The sequence below is a fragment of the Macaca mulatta genome, chromosome 18, assembly GCF_049350105.2.
Source record: "Macaca mulatta isolate MMU2019108-1 chromosome 18, T2T-MMU8v2.0, whole genome shotgun sequence".
In the NCBI taxonomy this organism is placed as follows: Eukaryota; Metazoa; Chordata; class Mammalia; order Primates; family Cercopithecidae; genus Macaca; species Macaca mulatta.
In genome coordinates, this window is record NC_133423.1 from 73,860,577 (window position 1) to 73,876,403 (window position 15,827).

Here is a 15,827-nt window from a genome sequence, read left to right on the forward strand (position 1 = left end):
AGACATTGAACTGCTGCTTTCTTCGTGTCAATGGTCTTCACTTTTTAGTGTGAAGAACTAAGAAAAGCATCCTAGATACTATGTCAGAAAATGTGGGTTCTACCCACTTTCTAATTCAAGCACTTAGTGGTTCTATAACTTTGCCTGATCCTTTTCAACCAGTGTTATTCATCTGAACCATATGACAAAAAATTATCTGAGTGTGTTTTCATTTTCCCAAGGATAGTATACAATAATTCTATTCTAGATGCATAAGAGAAAAGTTTATTCATAGCATACAATTGATGGCTTAGGTTGACAGAGCCTGTTTGTATATATCATTTTACATCTTTGGGTCTTTAGTTTCTTCATCTGTAAAAATGAAGCATTTGTGCTAAACAGTTGTGAACATCCTTAGCACCTCTGACTTTCTTTTCTTTCTTTCTTTTTTTTTTTTTTTGAGACAGAGCCTCATTCTGTCGCCTAGGTAGGAGTGCAATGGCGCTATCTCGGCTCACTGCAACTTCGCCTCCCAGGTTCAAGGGATTCTCCTGCCTCAACCTCCCAAGTAGCTGGGATTACAGGCATGCGCCACCATGCCCAGCTAATATTTGTATTTTTAGTGGAGACAGGGTTTCACCATGTTGGCCAGGCTGGTCTCAAACTCCTGACCTCAAGTGATCTGCCTGCCTTGACCTCCCAAAGTGCTGGGATTGCAGACGTGAGCCACTGCGCTGGGCCGTGATTTTCTGTTATCTGCAGCTCTACTGTCTGTCCTCTGTGTTAATTCAGTAGTAACTTATCACTAGGGATTTGTGTAAAGTAATCACAGTTATCAATGTTTTAATCAGTTAAAGTTAGAATTGAAAACCTAACGGTAAGTTACTATTATTTTTTAGTTTCTGTACAGTTTGGTGTTATTGGAAAAATTAGACCAAATTCAGCAAACACTAAGCACTTACTTTGCACTATGCAAAATTTATGATTAATCAGTATAAATTCTTAATAGCTTTTGTAAAATATGGAAGAACCATAGAAAGTCAAACCACACTAGTTTGGTTGTCCAGTGAACAATACTGGTTGAACAAGATCAGGCACAATGAGGAAATTCTACAGTGAGTAATGAAGTTGGACTAAAGAAAACAGAGGGGTTTAGATCTAAAGGTACCTTTAGATGGAATATTGTTCTTGTGGGACAAAGTGTTTATTTGAGCAGTTCCTGGTTGGAGCCCCATAAAGGTCTCACGTGTGGCTTGATGTTCTAGAACAGGGGTCAGCAAACTGCAACCTGCAGGCCCAATTGGGCCTACAGCCTGCTTTTGTAAATAAAGTTTTATTGCAACACAGCCACCTCATTTGTTTTAGTATATCTTTGGCTGGTTTTGCGCTACAATGGCAGGATTGAGCAATTATTAAGAAAACCATCTGGACTGCCAAGGCTAAAGTAGTTATTATTTGGTTCTTTACAGAAAAACTTTGCTTTTCCTGCGGGACACAAAATCACCTTTTTTTTTGTCGGGGGGAAGGGGTCTGTTTAGGCATACCAAGAATTATTATAAAGCTGTAGTAACTAGCACATTGTAGTATTGATGCAGAAAGACCAGTCTCTGTGATTAAGAATGCAGACATAGATGCATGAGCATAGACAGGAAATACATGTCTATGAGAGAGGCAGTATTTCAGAATAGTCGGATAAAATGAATTGTTCAATTAATGAAGTTGGAACCCTACCTTAAACTCTACAAAGAAATCAGTTCCAGTTTTTTAAGTGACTTAAAAAAGTCACTTTTTTAACTTTTACAAGAATTATAAGAGACTATCTTTATGCTTTAGGGGTTGTAAATGAGTTCTTAAATAGACACAAAAAGTATAAACCACAAAAGAAAATTATTTACAAATTTACCTTTATTAAAATTAAAATCTTCTCTACATCAAAGTACATGGAAAGAGAGTGGAAAGACAAGCCACAAACTGATATAAGATGTTTTTTAAAACACAACTGGTAAAGGATTACCATCCAGATATACAATGGCCTCTGAAAAATAAATAAATGGACCAAAGATTTGAAGGGGCCCCGAAAATATGTATATCTAATATGTATCAATAAAAGTAATTTTTCTACTTGAATGAGAATTTATCACAGAAGAACCAAGGTGGCCAATAAACATATGAAAGTATACGTCATATTCCACACTTAAGAAATTGGCAAAAATTTAGTTTGATCATTACTAAATGCCAGCAAGGATGTGGAGAAATGGGAGTTCTAATTTACTGTTAGCAATTATGTAAATTGATAAAATAATTTTAGAAAATAATTTGGCGGCCAGGCACGGTGGGTCATGTCTAATCCTAGCACTTTGGGAGGCCAAGGCAGGCAGATCACAAGGTCAGGAGATCGAGACTATCCTGGCCAACATGGTGAAACCTCATCTCTACTAAAAATACAAAAATTAGCTGGGTGTGGTGGCACGTGCCTGTAATCCCAGCTAGTCAGGAGGCTGAGGCACGAGAATCGCTTGAACCCAGGGGGCGGAGCTTGCAGTGAGCTGAGATCACGCCACTGCACTCCAGCCTGGTGACAGAGCAAGACTCTGTCTCAAAAAAAAAAAAGAAAAGAAAGAAAGAAATTTGTCAATCCCCAAAGCCAACTTTCACTCTAGGTATATTTGCCCTAAAAAAATATTTACACTGTATGCTAGAGGGCTGTACTAGGTTGAATAGTGACCCCTGCAAAAGTCACATCTATCCTAAATCACAGAAACTGACCTTATTTGGAAGTAGGATCTTTGCAAATGTAATTGGTTAAGATGAGGTCATACTGGATTAGGGTAGGCCCTAAATCCAGTGACTGGTATCCTTATATGAAGGTCATGTGAAGACAGAGGCAGATATTGGAGTGAAGCAGCCATGCTAAGGAACACCAAGGACTGCCAGGAGCCACCAGAAGCTGGGAAGAGGCAAAGAAGGATTCTTCCCTAGAGCCTTCAGAGAGACCATGGCCCTGCTGACATCTTGATTTCAAACTTCTCGCCTCTAGAACTAAAAGATTACATTTCTGTTGTTTTAAGCAACCTAGTTTGTGGTAATTTGTAACAGTATCAGTATTTGAAATAGCAAAAAATAAATAAATAAATAATGTGGCATGTTAGTTTCCCATTGCTAATGTAACAAATTACCACCAACCTAATGGCTTAAAAGCAACACAAATTTATCATCTTAGAGTTATTAAGGTTAGTCTAAAATGGGTCCAAAGGGCTATAATATTTCTGGGGCCTTTGCCAGCTTCTAAAGGCCACCTACAGTCCTTGGCTTGTAGCTCCTTCCTTTATCATTAAAGCCAGTGCATGGCATCTTCTCTCCTCTCTGCCCTCTGCCGCTGTCCTTAAAGTCCTTCTCTGACTCTGACACTGGTGATTTCCTCTTCTAAGGACCCACCTGGATACTGCAGAATAATCTCCTTTTCTCAAGATCCTTAACTTAGTTACATCTACAGTTTATTTTGCTATGTAAGCTAACAGTCACAGGTTCCTTTCTGGAATTAGGTCATGGACATTTTTGGAAAGGCTGTTACTCAGCCTACCACACCTGGGAACAAACAAAACTTCATTACCAGCAAAATAAGTAAATGTTGATATATTCATTCTAGAATACTATGCAGCAGTACATTGAATAAACTGCAGCCATATGTAGTAACATGAATGAATTTTAAAATACTGGATGAAAAAGTCATAGAACATTATATTTAATATCATTTGATAAATATGAAGGTTAAAACCAGGTACTATTAAATCAATATATTATTTAGAGATACATTCATCTGTGTGTGTGTGTGTGTGTGTGTGTGTGTGTGTGTGTGTAATAAAGGTATAAGGTAAAGAAAAGCAAAACACCATTCAGGCAAGAGGTTATATCTTGGGGAGAAAAAAGAAGACAATTAGGAAAGGGCACAAAAAGAGCCTACATGGTGAATACAAATATATTCTTTTTACTTTTTTTTTTTTTTTTTTTTGCTAGCATCTTGGTCTGTGACCCAGGTTGGAGTGCAGTGGTCCAATCTTGACCCACTGCAACCTTCACCTCCCAATCTCAGGTGATCCTCCTGTCTCAGCTTCTTGCAGAGTTGGAATTACAGGCACACACCACCACACCTGGCTAATTTTTTTATTTTTAGTAGAGAGTGTGTTTCACCATGTTGGTCAGGCTGGTCTCAAACTCCTGACCTCAAGTGATCCGCCCACCTCAGCCTCATAAAGTGTTGGGGTTACAGGAGTGAACCACCACGCCGAGCCCTTTTTATTCTTAACTTTAAAATGTTATCCTCTTGTTTGTAAATTTTACAATTAAACATTTTTAAAGAAATTAATATTTTTTTACTTTGACAATTGTTAATTATCTTCACTAGAAACATCTTGAGGAGCAGATTGCTAAAGCTGATAGAGAATATGAAGAATGCATGTCAGAAGATCTCTCAGAAAATATTAAAGAGATTAGAGATAAGTATGAGAAGAAAGCTGCTCTAATTAAGTCTTCTGAAGAATGAAGATAAAATGTTGATCATGTATATATATCCATAGTGAATAAAATTGTCTCAGTAAAGTGTATTTTTCTCTCTCATTTCTTAATAACTTCAAATGGTGAGAAGACAAGGTAGTATGATTTAAACTAGAAGTTGGCAAAATACAGGTTGAGGATCCCTTGCCCAAAATGCTTGGGCCCAGAATTGTTTTGGAATTGGATTTTTGGGGGTTGGGTGCTTTGTTTTGTTTTCAGATTTTCAAATTTTTGTGATATCTTGAGGACAGGACTCTTGTCTAAACATGAGATTTATTTATACACCTTATACACATAGGCTGAAGGTTATTTTATACAATATTGTTAATAAATTTGTGCATGAAACAATTTTGACTACAATCCTTCATGGGGTCAAGTGTGGCATTTTCCAATTGGCATTATGTCAGAGCTCAAAAAGTTCAGATTTTAGACTGTTTGCAGTGGCTCATGCATGTAATCCAAGCACTTTGGGAGGCCAAGGTGTGAGACCCCACAAAAAGTTTAAAAATAAGCCAGGCGTGGTGGCACACACCTGCAGTCCCAGCTCCTCAAGAGACTGAGGTAGGAGTCTACCTTGAGCCCAGGAGGTTGGGGCTGCGGTGAACTGTGATCATGCCACAGTTCTGCACACCAGCCTGGGTGGCAGAGCAAGACCGTATCTCCAAAAAAGAAAAAAGTTTCAGATTTTGAAACATTTTGGATTAGAGATGTTCTCAACCTACATTGTGTGGGCCAAATCCAGTTGCACCCATTTATCTTCGTATTGTCTATGACTGCTTTCTTACTACAATGGCAGAGTTGAGTATATTCCAGAGACTGTGTGGCCTGCAAAGCCAGAAATGTTTAGAAATGTTTACTGTCTGACCTTTTACAGAAAGTTTGCTGATCGCTTGTACAAATTATACAAAGGTTGGTACTAACTAAACTTTTCAATGACTCTAGGCGTATAGTACAACCCGCTTCTAATCCAGAGCCCTAAGGTTTTCCAAGAAGATACAGTTCTTTCTGGCTTCATGCCGTCTTTACCCTGAAACAGAAGAATATAGAATGTGAGAAACATAAGAAATAATAAAAGAGTTCAACCCCCTCATTTTAGAGATGGGAGTTTATTTCTAGAGCAGCTCTGATTTCCCTCAGATTACACCTCTTAGTAGTGCTGGAAGCCACAATGGAACTTACTCAAGCTGGTGCACAATCCTGGGTACAGCCGCAGGAGCCATGACAAATGAATATTCAGGATGTTAGAATGTGAGGTTTAAATTTCTGTTCTTTCAAATGTGAGTCAGAATGAAGAACATAAAAAGAAATGTAAGTAATATATGATAAAAACTTGGAATGGAATTACAGCAAGGCTTTATGAAGAGAAGAGCATTTAGAGTGGAATGAAAAGAGGTTACAGTTTAGGGATAACTAATAATGATAAGAATAGGCCGGGCACGGTGGCTCACGCCTGTAATCCCAACACTTTGGGAGGCCAAGGCGAGTGGATCACGAGATCAGGAGATCGAGACCATCCTGGCTAACACGCTGAAACCCCATCTTCACTAAAAAATACAAAAAAAAAAAAAATTAGCCGGGCATGGTGGCAGGCTCCTGTAGTCCCAGCTACTCAGGAGGCTGAGGCAGGAGGATGGCATGAATCTTGGGAGGCAAGATTGCGACACTGCACTCCAGCCTGGGTGACAGAGCAAGACTCAGTCTCAAAAAAAAAAAAAAAAGACAAGATTAATAGTTACCAATGTATTGAAAAATCTTGACTTCTGACATCTAATAAAACTTTCTTCGATAGAAATGTTCTATCTGCACTATCCAGTGTGGTACCAGCCACATGTAGTTACTGTGCACTCAAGTGACACATGAAGAAAGAGACTCAAAGATCTGAATGGACATTTCTCAAAATCAAACATACAAATGACCAATGGGTATGTGAAAAAATGCTGAACATCACTATTCAGAGAAATGCAAATCAAAACCACAGTGACATACCTCACACCAGTTAAAATGGCTTTTATCAAAAAGGGAATAGGGTTCCTGGCAAGGATGTGGACAAAAGGGAACCCTCCTCCACTGTTGATGGGAATGTAAATTAGTGCAGCCACTGTGGAAAACTGGAGGTTCCTGAAAAAATTAAAAATAGAACTATCATATGATCCAGCAATCCCACTGCTGGGTATATATCCAAAAGAAAAGAAATCAATATATTGAAGAGATATCTGCACTTCCATGTTTATTGCTGCACTGCTCACAATAGCCAAAATATGGAATCAACCCAAGTGCCCATCAGTGGATAAGTGGATAAAGAAAATGTGATATAGGCCCGGCGCGGTGGCTCAAGCCTGTAATCCCAGCACTTTGGGAGGCCGAGGCGGGTGGATCACGAGGTCAGGAGATCAAGACCATCCTGGCTAACATGGTGAAACCCCGTCTCTACTAAAAATACAAAAAACTAGCCGGGCGTGGTGGCGGGCGCCTGTAGTCCCAGCTACTCGGAGGCTGAGGCAGGAGAATGGCGTGAACCTGGGAGGCGGAGCTTGCAGTGAGCCGAGATCGTGCCATTGCACTCCAGCCTGGATGACACAGCGCGAGACTCCGTCTCAAAAAAAAAAAAAAAAAAAGAAAATGTGATATATATACTCAATGGACTATTCCATCATTTAAAAAAATGAAATCCTATCATTTGCAGCAACATGGATGGAACTGAAGGTCACTGTTAAGTGAAATAAGCCAAGCACAGAAACACAGATATCACATGTCCTCGCTCATAAGTAGGAGTTATGAATGTGGATCTCATACAGATTTGTGGTTACCAGAGGCAGGGATGGGTAGGGGCAGGGAGGGATGAAGAGAGGTCAATAAATGGGTACAAAAAATACAGGTAGATAGAAAAATAGACCTAGTGTTCGATAAGTCAGTAGAGTGGCCATAGTAAACAAACATCTATTGTATGTTTCAAAATAGTTGAGAATAATTCAAATGTTTCCAGCATAAAGAAAAGATAAATGTTTAAGGTGGTGGATGTTCCATTTACCCTGATTTGGTTATTATACATTATATTAATATATTAACATCAAAATATCACATGTACTCCAGAAATAATGCACATCTATTATGTATCAATAAAAAATAAAACTGCCACAGTCATAAATGAAATCATATCCTTTGCAACAATATTGATAGAGCTGGAGGCCATTATCCTAAGTTAACTGACTCAGAAATAAGAAACCACATACCATATTTTCTCATTTATAATTGGGAGTTAAACATGCAAGTGAATTGACTCAGAAATAAGAAACCACACAGCATATTTCTCATTTATAACTGGGAGTTAAATGTACACATGGACATAAAGATGGAAATAATAGACACTGGGGACTCTAAAAGTGGGGGAGGGTGGAAAGGAGCCTAGGGTTGGAAAATTACCTATTTTACCTAGAAGCCCCACCAATATGCAATATACCTATGTAACATACAAGTAACCCTTGAATCTAAAATAAAATTGTTTAAAAAATAAAAAGACTCAAGATCTTTGCCACTCAAAACCTGCTACGGAAACAGCAGCATCGCCATCACCTGTGAGCTTGTTAGAAATGCAGACTCTGTTTTAAGAGACAGAGTCTCGCTCTGTAGCCCAGTCTGGAGGGCAGTGGTGTGATCATAGCTCAATACAGTTTCAAACTCCTGGTCTCAAGCAATTCCACCATCTTAGCCTCCCAAGTAGCTAGGACCACAGGCTCATGCCACCACTTCTAATTTGGTTGTGTTTTTTGTTTGTTTTTGTTTTTGTTTTTGTTTTGACACAGAGTCTCGCTCTATCACCCAGGCTAGAGTGCAGTGGTACCATATTGGCTCACCTTAACCTCTGCCTCCCAGGTTCAAGCAATTCTCATGCCTCAGCCTCCCAAGTAGCTGGAATTACAGGCACACGCCACCATGCCCAGCTAATTTGTGTATTTTAGTAGAGATGGGATTTCACCATGTTGGCTAGGTTGGTTTCGAACTCCTGACCCGAAGTGATCTGCCCACCTCAGCCACCTAAAGTGCTGGGATTACAGGCATGAGCCACCACACACCTGGCCTAATTTTTTATTTTTTTTTTTTTATTTTTAGAGACAGGGTCTCATTATGTTGTCCAGGTTGGTCTCAAACTCCTGGAGTCAAGCAATCCTCCCAGCTTGGCCTCCCAAACTCTAGGACTGCAGGTGTGAGCCACTGTGCCTGGTCCAGAAATGCATACTCTTGATCCCACCGCAAACCTACTGAATCAGAATCCAGACTTTTTATAGTATATTAACATAAACTACATATTTAAAGTTTTCGTAAGTGTTGACATCTATATCTGTAAAACTATCATCACAATCAAGCTAATGAATATATCCATCACCACCAAGAGCTGCCTTATAGCCCTTTGCCATCCATTCTCTCACCCCCCACATCACACCAATCTCCAGGAAAGCACTGATCAGTCACCTTTCTGTTACTACAGACCAATTAGTAAATTGGTAACAGAAACAGTAAGTTGATAACAAAGAAATTTACAATTTTCTAGAATTTTACATAAATATATGATGTAGTATACTTCTGCATGGCTTCTTTCACTCAGAATAATTCTTTTGAGACTCACACATGTTCTGTGTATCAATAGTTTATTCCTTTTTATTGTCAAGTAATATTCCATTATGTGAACACGCTGAGTGTGTTCATTCACCTGTTGATGATCATTGGGTTGTTTATAGTTTTTGACTATTCCAAATAAAAAGCAATTATTAATATTCATGAATAAATGTTCATATGGACACATGCTTTTTCATTACTCTTAGTTAGAAAGCTTGGAGTGGAATAGCTAGTCCATATAGCATAGACGCAAATTTAACTTTTAAGAAACTCACTGGTGGCTGGGCGTGGTGGCTCACGCCTGTACGTAATTCCAGCACTTTGGGAGGCCGAGGTCGGTAGATCATCTGAGGTAAGGAGTTCAAGACCAGCCTGGCCAGCATGGTGAAACCCTGTCTTTACAGAAAAACAAAAATTAGCCAGGCATGATGGTGGGTGCCTGTAATCCCAGCCACTGGGAGGGTGAGGCGGGAAAGTCGCTTGAACCCAGGAGATAGAGGTTGCAGTGAGCCAAGATCACACCATTACACTCCAGCCTGTGTGACAGAGTGAGACTCCATCTCAAAAAAAAAAAAAAAAAAAAAAACACCGGCTTGTCCAAAGGTAGTACGTTACCTCAATTGATTGTTCATATTCAGTTACAGATCAAACTCCTTGTTCTAGTCTTTCCCTCTTCTCACTACTACACTTGACTAGTCTTAAAAAAAAGAAAAAGAAGATAAGAAACAAAAAAGAAAGAAAGAGAAGGAAAGAAAGGAAGGAAGGAAGGAAGGAAGGAAGGAAGGAAGGAAGGAAGGAAGGAAGGAAGGAAGGAAGGAAGGAAGGAAGAGAAGACAACTCACAAAATATTTGTTTTCTAAATAGTTATACTATATTAAGTTCCTGCCCGCAGTGAGGGTTCCAGCTGGTCCAAATCCTGACTGATGCTTGGTATGACAGGACTTCTTCCAAACTGCTCATCACTTTAAAACATTTGATGTTTGAGCATGCTGCTTGTCATCAAGTTCGGTCTTCTCCTGGACCAAAATCTGTCTCTTTGTAACTTCTCTAGTTCCATGTTTTTACCACTGAGTAGTTGGGTTATCAGAGTTTCTAATTCCATTGAGGAACATCAATTATCTTTATTTTTTATTATCCATCTTATGTTTGATTAAATCAATTTTTTCCCAATTGTTTCCATCTCTTTGTCGTTTTTCCTCACTTTCAGTGTTGTTATTTAAGTCTTTCTTCTACGGGAAGTGTTTTTTTAAAATTTTATTTAATTTTAAATTTTGGAAGAATTTGACTTTTTAAAAAGATTGCAAGAGTAATTCAAATAGTCCCCCTCATACAAATGCCTTAGCTAATATTTCACTACAAACATTTATTTATCACTCTCGCTCCTCTCCTTTCTATTTATTTATTAATATGTTTCAGAGATAGGGTCTTGCTCTATCGCCCTGGCTGGAATGCAATGGTGTGATCGTGGCTCACTGCAGCCTCAAACTCCTGGGCTCATGTAGTCCTCCTGCCTCAGCCTTTTGGGTAGCTGGAACTAGAGGTGTACACCACCACATGCAGCTAATTTTTGTATTATTTTTTGCAGAGGCAGAGTCTAGCTATGCTGCCTGGGCTGGTCTCAAACTCCTAGACTCAAGTGATCCTTCAGCCTTGACCTCTCAAAGAGATAGGATTAAAGGCATCATCACTGCGCGTAGCCTTTTTTCTTATCTTGACTCACCTGTAAGTTGCAGACATGATACCTTTTTAACTTTAAATAATTCAGTATATATTTCCTTAAAACAATGTCAGTCTCATATAATCATAAGACAATTATCGAAATCAGGAAATTAATTTTGGTACATTACTACTTAACCTACAGAAAGCACTCAAATGTTGCCAGTTGACCCGAAAATGTTCTTTATTAGGATTTTTTTTTTCCTGGCGCAGGATCCAACCCAGTACACACATTGCATTTAGTTGTCAAATCTTTTCTTTTATTTATTTATTCATTTATTTATTTATTGGAGATGGTCTCACTTTCACCCAGGCTGGAGTGCAATGGCGCAATCTCGGCTCACTGCAACCTCCGCCTCCTGGGTTCAAGCAATTCTCCTGCCTCAGCCTCCCAAGTAGTGGGGATTACAGATGCATGCCATGACACCTGACTGATTTTTGTGTTTTTAATAGAGATGGGGCTTCACCATGTTGGCCAGGCTGGTCTTGAATTTCTGCCCTCAAGTGACCCACCCACCTCAGCCTCCCAAAGTGCTGGGATTACAGTCATGAGCCACTGCACCTGGCCCAAATCTATTTAATCTCCTTTACATTGGATGAATTTCTTATTCTGACTTTGACTTTTATGACCTTGGTATTTTTGAATAGTAATTTATAGAGTATTTCTCCATTTTTGCCTAATGGATCTCATGATTCGATAGGATATCCACAGAAGTCGTGTCACATTCTTTTCAGTGCATCCTACCAGAAGGTACATGGTGTTGTTAATTTTAATCAGCTGATTGTGGTGGTGTCTGTAAGGTTAATATCTTCACCTTTGTAATTAATAAGTATCTCACAGGGAGGATACTTTGAGACCATGTAAATATAATATTTCTCATCAAGCTTTTACTTAACATCTGTGTCTCTTGAATGAATTATTACTGCGTTGGTTGCCAAAAAACGATTTTTTTAATTCCTATATTCTTTCTATAATTCTTTCTATTAGTTGGCATTCTACTTAAGGGAGAACTTTCCCTTCCCCACCATTTATTCATTTATGTCAGTATGGACCCATGGATTCTTATTTCAATCAATGGGTTGTAATCTGTAACTATTACTATTTATTTTTATGTTTAAATCGTCCCAGATTTGGCCAGCGGGAGCCCATCAGGCTGGCTCTTGTGTCCTTTTCTGACATTTTGCCATCATTCTTTGAGCATTTCCTTACTTTCTGACACAATATGATGTTCCAGTCCCATCCTGTACTGTCCATGACCAACCCCTGGAATCAGCCAATCCTCCAACAATCCCTGGTTCCTTTCAGCGGACAATAATGTTTAGAAACCAAAATTTGGATCAAGCAGAGTGGCTCATGCCTGTAATCCCAGCATTTTGGGAGGCTGAGGCAGGAGAACTGCCTGAGCCCAGGAGTTCGAGAGTAGCCCGGGCAACAGAGACCTCATCTGTACTTAAAAAAAGGAGGAAAGAAAGAAAGAAAGAAAGAAAGAAAGAAAGAAAGAAAGAAAGAAAGAAAGAGAGAGAGAGAGAGAGAGAGAGAGAGAAAGAAAGAAAGAGAAAGAAGGAAAGAAAGAAAGAAGAAAGAAAGGAGGGAGGGAGGGAGGGAAGGAAGGAAGGAAGGAAGGAGAAAGAAAGAAAGGAAGAGAAAGAAAGAAAGAGAAAGAAAGAGAGAAAGAGAAAGAGAGAGAGAGAGAAAGAGAAAGAGAGAGAGAGAGAAAGAGGGAGGGAGGGAGGAAGGAAGGAAGGAAGGAAGGAAGGAAGGAAGGAAGGAAGGAAGGAAGGAAGGAAAGAAGGAAGAAAGGAAGGAAAGGAAAGGAAGGAAGGAGAGAGAGAGAGAAGAGGAGAGGAGAGGAGAGGGGAGGGGAGGGAAGGGAAGGGAAGGGAAGGGAAAGGAAGGGAAGGGAAGGGAAGGGAAGGAAGAAGGAATATCTGGGGTAGAGCCATGTGGATGAACACATGGGAGTGGGCACAAAGTGTGAAGAATTTTGTATCACCTGTTAGCACCCACCAGAAAACATCTACAATGGAAGAGGCACTGACAAAAACACTCAGCAGTTGACATGGATAGAACTGACAGGCACCTGGGCGGAATGGCTATGCTACCAGAGATGGAAGCCATGTGTAGGTCCTGTAGCAAGAACTTCCACACACCAAAACTGATCTAGTTACTGCTACTTGTAAATGTCCATATTCCCCAGCAGTAGGGACCAACACTGAACCCCAGACACAGCACTGTCCTTTGAGGAAACCAACTGGCTGTTGGTGGCAGGTTGACTCATGAGGCCTCTTCCACTCTCGAAGGAGCAGCACTTCATCCTCACAAGGATAGATTCCTATTCTGAGTAAGGGTTTGCCTTTTCTGTCTGTAGAGCCCCAACCCTCACCATTACCTGGGGTTCATGGTATGCCTGGTCCACAAACATGGAATTCCATACACATAGCATCTGATTAGTGAAAGAAATACAGGAGTGGACCTATGACCATGGGCTCTACTGGTCACATCATGTACTTGCCTTCTAGAATGTTGGAACAGACATCCGAAGGTGCCACTGAAATGCCAGCTTCCAGGAAACTCTCTGAAGGAATCATTCCGTAGGCTGCCACACATTTATTAAATCAGAGACTCTTTACGGAGCTGTGTCCCCAGTAGGAAGGATATTTGGGAATGGGAATTGAGGAGGAGAACCAAAGTGGCTCCATTAGCATCACTCTGAATGACCCCCTGGGGATTTTGTGCTTCCCATCCCCAAACATTGCCTTTTTTTTGGCTGGGCACGGTGGCTTACACCTGTAATCCCAGCGCTTTGGGAGGCCGAGGTGGGAGGATCGTTTGAGCCCAGGAGTTCAGGACCAACCTGGGCAACATAGTGATATCTTGTCTCTACAAAAAATTTTTTAAAAATTATCACACCTGTAATCCCAGCACTTTGGGAGGCTGAGGCGGGAGGATCACAAGGTCGGGAGATCAAGACCATCCTGGCCAACGTGGTGAAACCCCGTCTCTACTAAAATTACAAAAATTACTTGGGCATGGTGGTGCGCACCTATAGTCCCAGCTATTCGGGAGGCTGAGGCAGGAGAATGGCTTGAATCTGGGAGGCAGAGGTTACAGTGACCCAAGATCGCACCACTGCACTCCAGCCTGGTGACAGAGCACGACTCTGTCTCAAAATAAATACATAAATAAATAAAAATTAGCCAGGCATGATGGCACATGCCTAAGGTCTCATCTACTCCAGAGGATGAGGTGGGAGGATCGCTTGAGCCCAGGAGATTGAGGCTTTGAGGCTGCAGTGAGCCATGATCACACCACTGCACTCCAGCCTGGGTGACACAGTGAGACCCTGTCTCAAAAAAAAAAAATTGTTTTAACTTAACGCTTCTGTCTTTCTGTTCTCTAACTTATAAATTTTTGCTTTTTTCTTTACTAACCTATTCCTTCTGCTTTGCTTCCATTTATTTTGTTATTTTTTTCTCCTAAATTTTTATTAGATTCTTAATTCTTTTTAAAAAAATAAGTATTTAAACCTATAAATTTTCCTCTGGTTTCTACCGTAGTAGTATATCACTTTTTTATGTGTTGTGTATTCATTTTCTACAGTTTCAGTTAGTGGTTTCTCTTTGCTGTAAGAACTGTTTAAAATAGTTTTGAATTTCCACATAGAAGGAATTCCCACCCCCCACAACCTCCAAACTTTATGAATTCCTAGTTGTATTGCATTGTAATCACAGAATGCTGTCTTCACTATTCTTCTGTTTGGACCTGGTTAAAGTTTTTCTTTATGGCCTAATAGTTTTAGTGAGTGTTTGTGGGCAATGGAAAGGAAAGTATATTCACTTTTTTTTTTTTTTTTTTTTTTTGAGACGGGGTCTCGCTCTGTCACCCAGGCTGGAGTGCAGTGGCCGGATCTCAGCTCACTGCAAGCTCCGCCTCCCGGGTTCACGCCATTCTCCTGCCTCAGCCTCCCGAGTAGCTGGGACTACAGGCGCCCGCCACCTCGCCCGGCTAGTTTTTTTTTTGTATTTTTTAGTAGAGACGGGGTTTCACCGTGTTAGCCAGGATGGTCTCGATCTCCTGACCTTGTGATCCACCCGTCTCGGCCTCCCAAAGTGCTGGGATTACAGGCTTGAGCCACCGCGCCCGGCAGTATATTCACTTTTAACGAGGTATACATTGGCATGTTATCAACCAGCTCTATCTTATCAATTACTAAGTTCTTCTGTGATTTATTTATTTTTTATCTACTTGATCACTGATAGTCTGAGAAACAGAAAGGTTAAATATATCTACCCAGTTCTCTTAGCAAATGGCAAACTTCTCTAGTAAATGGCAAAATCCGAATTCAGGCAATCTGACTTCAGTTCTTAACTATTACACCACGCTAGCTTTCGTGGGTATTTGTTAGATTTTTCTTCATATGTTGTCACTTGGGGTCAAACCATTCAAGAGAAAGAGAGATCTCCCAGGGAAATAACTTGAAATCAATAAAAGGGATTGTGAGGGCATAGGAGTTAGCAGGATAGTCAGGAAGTCAGTGATATGGTTTGGCTGTGTCCCCACTCGAATCTCAACTTGAATTGTGTCTCCCAGAATTCCCATGTGTTGTGGGAGGGACCCAGGGGGAGGTTAATTGAATCATGGGGGCGGGTCTTTCCCATGCTATTCTCCTGATAGTTAATAAGTCTCACGAGATCTGATGGGTTTATCAGGTGGTTCTGCTTTTGCTTGTTCCTCATTTTCTCTTGCCACCACCATGTAAGAAGTGCTTTTCACCTCCCGCCATGATCCTGAGGCCTCCCCAGTCAAGTGGAAATGTAAGTCCAATTAAACCTCTTTTTCTTCCCAGTCTCTGGTATGTCTTTATCAGCAGCATGAAAATGGACTATTATAGTAAATTGGTAACAATGGAGTAGGCCAGTACTGAAAAGATACCCCAAAATGTGGAAGCAACTTTGGAACTGGGTAACAG

At 40.3% G+C, this 15,827-nt stretch overlaps 1 protein-coding gene across 2 annotated transcripts in view; it reads left to right on the forward strand.

Annotated features, from left to right (window-relative positions):
* The window catches only part of NDC80 (NDC80 kinetochore complex component), a 45,880-nt gene extending 41,300 nt beyond the window's left edge, over nucleotides 1–4,580 (forward strand). The window contains 1 exon segment of one of the 2 annotated variants that reach the window (NM_001265902.1): nucleotides 4,382–4,561. In NM_001265902.1, coding sequence (NP_001252831.1) covers nucleotides 4,382–4,519 — 138 coding nt within the window. In that variant the 3' untranslated portion in view covers nucleotides 4,520–4,561. 2 annotated transcript variants of the gene reach the window in all.
* Nucleotides 4,581–15,827: the final 11,247 nt, after the last annotated feature.